This window comes from Crocodylus porosus, unplaced genomic scaffold (genome assembly GCF_001723895.1).
Source record: "Crocodylus porosus isolate Cpor-Errol unplaced genomic scaffold, CroPor_comp1, whole genome shotgun sequence".
Taxonomy (NCBI): Eukaryota; Metazoa; Chordata; order Crocodylia; family Crocodylidae; genus Crocodylus; species Crocodylus porosus.
This window is the reverse complement of record NW_017728948.1, coordinates 23,858,063-23,865,999: the sequence shown is the minus strand read 5'-3', so window position 1 is coordinate 23,865,999 and position 7,937 is coordinate 23,858,063. Positions and strand designations below refer to the sequence as shown.

Genomic DNA, 7,937 nt, shown 5'->3' with positions numbered 1-7,937 from the left:
TTCATTGTAATTTATTATTTGTCCTTCTGCAAGTACTTTGTTTTGTTTTTAACTTGGTCACAAAGACATACTTAATATTTCTACGAGATACTTAAACATACACTAAAAATGGGGGGGGAGAGAGAAAGAAGACAGAAGTGTTAGGTGCATGTTTTATGCTAGGTTAGACTTCTCTCAGTTGCAGTCTGAAAGCCAGCCGTAACTTCAGTAAGTGACACTGTTGTGTTATGGTTGTCCAGTCACTCACTGTCTTTGGTTGATGGGCATACATCAACCAAAGAAAACATATTTTCTTTTGCTGAAGACTGATCTTCCTTGCATCAAAGACAGCCTAACTACTTAAAGCTGCTTACAAGATGTTGGGGAAGTTGTACCAGCCTAGACATAAAATCTTCTACTGCCCTCACCATGACCAAGGTGACTATTAAAAACAGAGGTTTTACTTGACCATAATATATTACTTGCTTCAGGTAAATGGAGCAGCACTTTGCAAGGCTGTTTCAAGTTATTCACTGTGAGCTGAGAGAAGAGAAGATAAAGCTGTGAAGAATATATCACAGACATTGCTCTCTTTATGCTGTTAACCCATGTAATGGACTTTTTTAACACATACTTTAATTTTTGTTTTAGTTGAGAAGAGAATGTGAAAATTCTGTCACTTTGTATTTAAACTAATACTTTTGAGCAGTATTTCTCTCCTTCATTACCTGAATATACAGATAGGCAAATAAAAATACAGCGTATCCAGACCTGTGAAAAGCAGGCCACAAAATATAACCCAAGTGGTACAGTTAGTTTCCTATTTATAACATGGAATTTACGTTCCTTCTTCTTTCCTTGTTAATAGTTCAAAGATACTCAAAAAGGCAGTGGTTAAAATTCTTTTGTTCTTGGTTTTAATGAACTGATGAATGCTGGTAAATAAAGGGTGAAAGAACAAAACTCCTGGCATCATTCCTCTTGCTATACACATTTCTTGTAATTACACTGCATTATCATCTGTTGTAAGACTTCACCTACCAAGAAGGAAGAAGCAAGGAAAACTGGTATTTGCTTTTAATATAAAATATAAACTTTATCCACTGGTCAGTTCTCTGCAGCCTTCAGCCCATATGCTGTTTGAACCTGTTCTTGCAGTCATGTCCAGTGCATGTACAGGGCAGCTGCTGAATTGGTAATACTTTCACCCCAGAAAAAAAGAAATGAACGATGAAGAAAATAGGAAACAGCTGAGCAAAGGTAGCCTATCTTACAATAACTCTGATTTCTGGAGGAAAAGGCACCCATTTATAGCACTTGGTACCTACCTTTCCATGCTACCAATGTACCAGCTGTGGCCTGCATGATCTTCCTCTTCCATACAGTCACAGATACCATCGTATGTCTGTTGTTTGTGTTCTTTTGGATAGCATATGTGCCTCTCTTCCCAAATTATTCAACTTCAGCCTTAGTTTCCTTTGTTTTTCAGTAGGCTCAAGTCAGCTGTTCTCTTCTCCCTCTGAGTTTGTGCAACATGCTATATTGCCAGCTTCTGCAAGGCTTGGAAGTGTCCTCCCTTTGTCCTTTAGTATCTCTTCCATTTTGCTGGCCAGTTTTTTACCACCTGTTGGCTTTTTGGCCAGTAAGCATATCATTCCTTTGCAGAGTTGGGCCTGCGCCCTGTGCTTAAAAGTGATATGGCAATGATATGCCTTCATACTTCTGCTTGAGCCTTTCAAGGCATCCCAGTAACAATGGTATCAAAATTGTTAATTGTTCTGGCACATCAAGGGGGAAAAGCCTATGATAGTGCTTCTCAACCTTTTTAGACCTGACACACCCCTCATCAAACTCAAGTCACTCCTTGAAAAATGCTCTCTGAGCTCAATTTTTTATTACAGAAAAATAATGGAGCAAATTTTCTGTTGCGGAGAACACAGAAAGACTACCACAAGGCAGAATGTTTTTAATATTGTGGATTCCTATTAGAAATTTTGAGTTTATCTTGTGAATTGTGTTTGTAGACCTAACAGTACTAATCTTGGGGCATGCCAGAGTGCTGCAGCACCCTGGTAGAGAATTGCTGGTATATAAGATTGTCTGTGTGGGAAATTTGATATGCATAGCTCTAAGTGTGACACTCATTGGAGAGTAAGCATAGCCATTTGGGGAGTTTTTTTGTAGGGTAGCTGTTGTGTTTTAAATTTACACCTCACTTTATTCCAAAATAGAGTTCAAGTGTGAATGAATCTGTATTCCCATTTGTTTTGAAATGAAAACAATTCTGCCCTTTCTGTGATGCACATGTCTCGAGTTTCCCGGGTTGTGCCTCTGCATGGACATCCTTCTTCCACCCAAATTCCAATTCTACATGATTGAGTTGTCCCTAGAGTCCTTCCAGGTATATCTGCATATGTCCCTTTCCCTAGTTGAATTGTGTTGTAGATTTTAACATCCTGACTCTTGATCTGTCTATGGCTTGATCTGTGTATATGGCTCAGCCTGATTTCTCTCTGAAAGACTTTACCAAGTTGTTAAAAGTAGGCTGTTTTTGAGAGTATACTATGGCCATTTTTCATCTCTGTGGATTCATTATAATCGGGTTCATCACTCTTTTCATTATTTGATTCTCCAGTGTCAAGCTCTAGTCACCCCTCCTCATTATTAAGAACCTACTTAATTTGCAATTCTGAGGGAACTGAAATCCAGGATTTTCTCTGAAATCGACAACAACAAAAAATTAATAAAAATAAAGCCAACAAAAATAAAGTGCTAGGAGGGGAAGGTGCCGGCTGACAGGGTGGCATAAAGAACAGGAGACAAGATGGTGGCTGCGTCCGTCCTCTCTTTCCCCACCAGGCCTCTGCACCAAACAGTGCTGAGAAGGTGGGGCATCTCCACCAGTCAGCACCAGGGGGCAGGGCTGCTGTGAAATGCCCATGAAATCAGCTCTGCAGGCCGCTAACCCTTTTGCTTTGATTAGTTCCCTAATCATTGTATACATAAGCTTTGCCCAGAGGAGCTGGTAAGATTGAGAATCTCCAGGAAGGAGTAAGAAGGGGGGTCCCCTTAAGATCAAGTTTCTGGGGTCTTTATATAGGGAGAATATTGAATAGATGTCACTGTGCAGAATTATGCACTCCATAATCTTTCACCCAATAGAAAATACATAGTTTCATGTTTGTTATCAATGAAAACAGTTCTGCCCTTTTTTTTTATGTGCATGTCTCAAGTTTCCTGGATTGTGCCTCTGCATAGAGATCCTCCCTTCGTGATGAAGTTAAATTAAAACAAAATCATTGCTTAATCTGTCATTTGCAAGGAACGTGCCAAGTAATAATAAACGAGCCTGAAAGCATGTAAAACATTCCTGAAGCCTGTCTGGGGCTCTTTCTTCCATAGCAGCTGTATCTCATGTACAAAGAGCCAGAGTCCCAGTGGATTACCTGGTCAAAGCCATTCTGATATTCACTAAAAAGAGTTGTCATTAGCAAGAAGCATGCTTCAGCATGGGTGCCTCTGCTTTCTTTATGATGTCAGAATTACTTTTACAACAAAGAAGAGAGTAGATATAGAAGGAAAAATTGCCAATAGTTTAGTTTGTTCAGTCTTCTCTTTCTTGTCCTCCTTTTTGTGGAGGTAAACATTTCACCCATTTGGAGTACCGTGCTTGAGTGTTTTATGAGTGAGTGAGTAGTCAACCCTTTTCTTTGCTTCCTGGTAGGTGAAGTCATACATCATTGGTGTAACAGAGTTTTTGTAGGATAGACAACAGAAAGGAGATGAAGACCAATCAAATTACTAGTAAGCCTCCTCCTGGCTAGTGCTGGATGATGGTCTAGATACTCATTTCTAGCAATATCCAGATTTCTAGATTGTTGGGTCTAGGTTTCTGTTCCCTTTTTGGTTTATTTGTTTCTGTCTTTCACAATCTGTTATTGTCAATGCATGGCTGCCTAGGTAGACAAGCTGTTCTTACTGTATATTGTAGTATTCCTTGATCAACTAAGAGAATGCTTTAATTTCCAATGATGCAGAGTTTTAAACACTTTAAAATTGGGCTTGAAAGCCAGTTTCTGGATTCTCACCTTTATGCTTTTTCATCTATATAAAGCAGGTGGCTTCTTTAAACCTTTCATTCTGTCTTACAGGCAGGTAACCTACAGACTCATTTACGCCGGCACTCTGGTGAAAAACCATATATTTGTGAAGTCTGTGGGAAAAGGTTAGTGTGACAGTGCTTTTAAAGTTACGTGAAATGTTACTTTTAAAGAAAGCTCAGAGGGTAGAAAACCATGCCACCTTCCTTGACATTGACTGTCTGTTTCTTGTGAGGTATTGCTTTTATTTTCTGATAATAAAATAAAAAGTATACAGAGTTAACATTTAGGATTACATGTTAAAATCAAGTACAAATTGATGGGTTCAAAAGTTGTAAATTTATGCAAAACCTGTTTTATTGTGTATATATAAAGTATTGTTTTGGTTTATGGGATATATATACACATTATAGATCGGAGTAGGCAATGTTTTTTGCCTGGAATGCTGAAAAACATCACAATGCCTACCTTGGAAAGTGCCAGAGTGCTGGCATGATGGAAAAACAAAATGAGGGCAGGGGGTACATGGCAGGATGCTCTGCTTGTGCCCTTGCCCCCCCCCCAATGACCCCAGTTCCCGGCTGGCAGCAGCTACCCAGAGCCAGGGCCAGCTGCGCCAGGCTCCGGAGCCCCAGCATCAGCTCCACGCCAGCACGTGCAGGCGTGCATCAGAGTGGGCAGCGGGGGAGGGGCCTGAGGCAGCACAGCCCCGGTCTCTCTCCTGCTCCCGGCACAGAGCTGGTGACTAGGCTGCGAAGCCTGGTGCAGCTGTTGTAGCCAGCCTGGGCTCTGGGCAGCTGCAGCAAGCAGCAGGCAGGCTGCAAACAGCTGTGCTGGGCTCCACAGTTCCAGCATCAGCTCCGTGGTGGTGGCAACTGCACACGTACCTCAGGGTGGGCTGCGCTGCCCCGCTGTCTGCTCCGAAATGTGCGTCCAGTTGTCTCCAGCATGGAGCTGATGCTGGAGCTGCAGAGCCTGGTGCAGCTGTTTGCAGTCTGCCTGCTACTTGCTGCAGCTGCCCAGAGCCTAGGCTGGCTACAAGCAGCTGTGCTGGGCTCTGGAGCCCATTCACCAGCTCTGTGCTGGGAGTGGGGGAAAGACAGGCTGTGTTGCCTCAGGCCCCTCTGCCACTGTCCACTCTGAGGTGCGCCTGCACATGCCAGTATGGAGTTGATGCTGAGGCTCCGGAGCCCAGCGCAGCTGTTTGGAGCCTCTCGGCTGCAGCCACCCCTGGCTCTGGATAGCTGTTGCCAGCCGGGGCTCCATCGCTGGCAGCAGCTACCCAGAGCCGGGACTGGCTGTGGCATGCCAAGCAAAATGGCCTTACGTGCCATGCTTGGCACACGTGCCGGGAGTTGCTGGCCCTTATTATAGATCATTGGGTTTATTTAGTTTTCTGCTCATTAGCATCTTTTTAATTAACTAAAAATATCTAATTTACCTTATGCATGGGTTGATTTATATAAATCAGAAGGGTTGATTCCTATAGATTAAATTAAGAATTCACATTTCTTTACTTTTTCTGTAAAAGAAAAAAACCCCGCAATTAAATTTAGCAAGTTGTACAAAACTCTGGCTGGTAAGAAAGCATTCAATTTTGGGCAGTTGAAATATTTTGTTGCAGTGTATCATCCCAATTATTGCTGTCTTCTACTGAAATATGACAGATGTGCAAACTTAAAATTGCCTTTTTGCATGAAATGCAACCAGTAAAAAAAGATGTCGGTGGTGGTGAAAAATAAAGTTAATTATTAAAATGGGCATTTGAAATGCAAGGTATCAAGTTATTTAAAAATAATTTGAATGTATTGCTGTTCCTTTAATAGCCTCTTGCATTTTATATATTTTTAGACTGCACTTTGTGACACGCGAATACTAGCTAAGGTGATGATCAGGGATTATAGCTGATATCTATCTAATATATAGTTAGTAAAATACTGGATTTGTAGAAAAACTTTAATTGTGTTGCCCCATTCTGTTACAGGTTTGCTGCTTCTGGTGATGTACAACGTCACATTATTATTCACTCTGGAGAAAAACCTCATTTGTGTGACATCTGTGGCAGAGGCAAGTAAAAGCTAATTTTTTTCAACCTTGAAGGCTTTTGTTTGAAAAGTGAGAAGTCATCTTAATCTTAGTTTTTTCACATTTTTCCAGGGTTTAGTAACTTCAGCAATTTAAAGGAACACAAAAAGACCCATACGGCAGATAAAGTATTCACCTGTGATGAGTGTGGAAAGTCATTTAACATGCAAAGAAAATTAGTAAAGCACAGAATTAGGCACACAGGAGAGAGACCATACAGCTGTTCAGCCTGTGGTAAGACTCACAATATATTCTTTTCTGTAAAAACTAAAAAATTCACTGTGTCAGCTCTGACTTGGAAATAACCATGGATGGATCATGATTTTGAAAAGGGGGATGCAGATGGTAAGGTGCATCCTCCCATATAACAAAGCACATAATTTTCTCCAGGTAAAAAGAAACTAGAATCTTTACTAATATGCTAAGGGATCTGGGGCTATATTAATCAATTTAAGATTGGTGTAAAAACAAACATAACTTTATTGGAATGAGTTAAGAACAGTCTGCAGCTCCTGTGAAATAGGAACCATGTTGACAGGAGCAGCTAATAGAGAACAGAAGTGCAGAAGAAAGGCTAGCTTGATTAGTGGAACATCAGGATTATTAATAAGGAGAAAAGGGAACACCTAGAGAATGAAGAGTTTAGACAGAATCAGCTAGAGTATAGAGAGCCATGAAGTCACTTAACTCCGTTACTGTTGTACATCTCTGTTAGGCTGGAGTAAACTAATTTACTCCTCAGCAGTGCATGTAAATGCTGTCCCAGCTGGCTGGGGCACAAGGGTGCTAGTGCTGGGCTACCTGCCAGCTAGCCTCATACTGAAGCACCCCTGTGCCCCAAGCAGTCCCGCTGCAGCACGGTGAGCTTGGGAAGGAGCAACCTCGAGCTGGCAAGCTTGACTACCTAGGTCCCCTGTCAGCTGGGGCTGGTCTGACACAGCTCAATATGCTGCGATCCTTTGTACACGTATAAATGCACATCTGTGAATAATAATCTGTGGTGTGATAAGCATCGTATTTTATTACATCAAATTAATAAGGTGTTTTTTAAATTTAAATGCTGTAGTCTGGTTTTCAGTAAAAAAGCTGATCATAGTTGCTCCAGAAATTGAATTACTGGTACTTCCTCCTTAGCAGGATATACCCTCCCTCTCTCTCAACACATAGGGGTATTGAACTAGCACATTCCATGCTTTTAAGTTTGGCAGCAACATTCAAATTGAATCTCACCTAAACCTTAGTAGAAGCTGGGATCAATTCTCAGTTTACACCTTCAGGTAGTTCCCTCACTTCAGCTCTTGGAAAGAGGATGTTCTTTTGAATTACTATGTATTACTCGAGCAATGCTTCATACCTGAACACAGTGATTTTCAGCTGTGTTAGATGTATTGCACTTTTGGGTCATTTGAAAACCTCTCTTTTAAGGACTTATCTGGCTAGGTGCACTCCAGTATGGAAACTCAGAAATTCCAGAGAATTTAAACCATTTTATATAGGGGCGCACCAATGGAGATTTTTAGGACTGATACTGATATCCGATTTTAAGGAGTCATATTGGCCAATATCGATCTGACTTCCCATACGTTGTGGAGAGCTGTCTCTGGGTAGTAAGTCCATTGTGGTGGGAGGGGAGAGAAAGGGCATGGTGGGGCGGGGGCAGATCAGCCCCCTGCCGCTGTGGTGAGGGAGGGGACAGATGCAGGGGCAAGTGCTGCCCAGCTGGGGTGGGGCGAGGCACAGGATGAACCTGTGGCTTGTGGTGGGGGGGGCAGC

At 41.8% G+C, this 7,937-nt stretch overlaps 1 protein-coding gene across 2 annotated transcripts in view; it reads left to right on the top strand.

The window, feature by feature from the left end:
- ZBTB49 (zinc finger and BTB domain containing 49) overlaps positions 1–7,937 on the top strand; it is a 24,828-nt gene that overhangs the window by 13,180 nt on the left and 3,711 nt on the right. For both annotated transcript variants that reach the window (XM_019553152.1, XM_019553151.1), the window contains exons 5-7: positions 4,131–4,204; positions 6,064–6,146; positions 6,237–6,398. In XM_019553152.1, the coding sequence (XP_019408697.1) occupies positions 4,131–4,204; positions 6,064–6,146; positions 6,237–6,398 (319 nt within the window). The remainder of the gene's footprint in view (positions 1–4,130; positions 4,205–6,063; positions 6,147–6,236; positions 6,399–7,937) is intronic.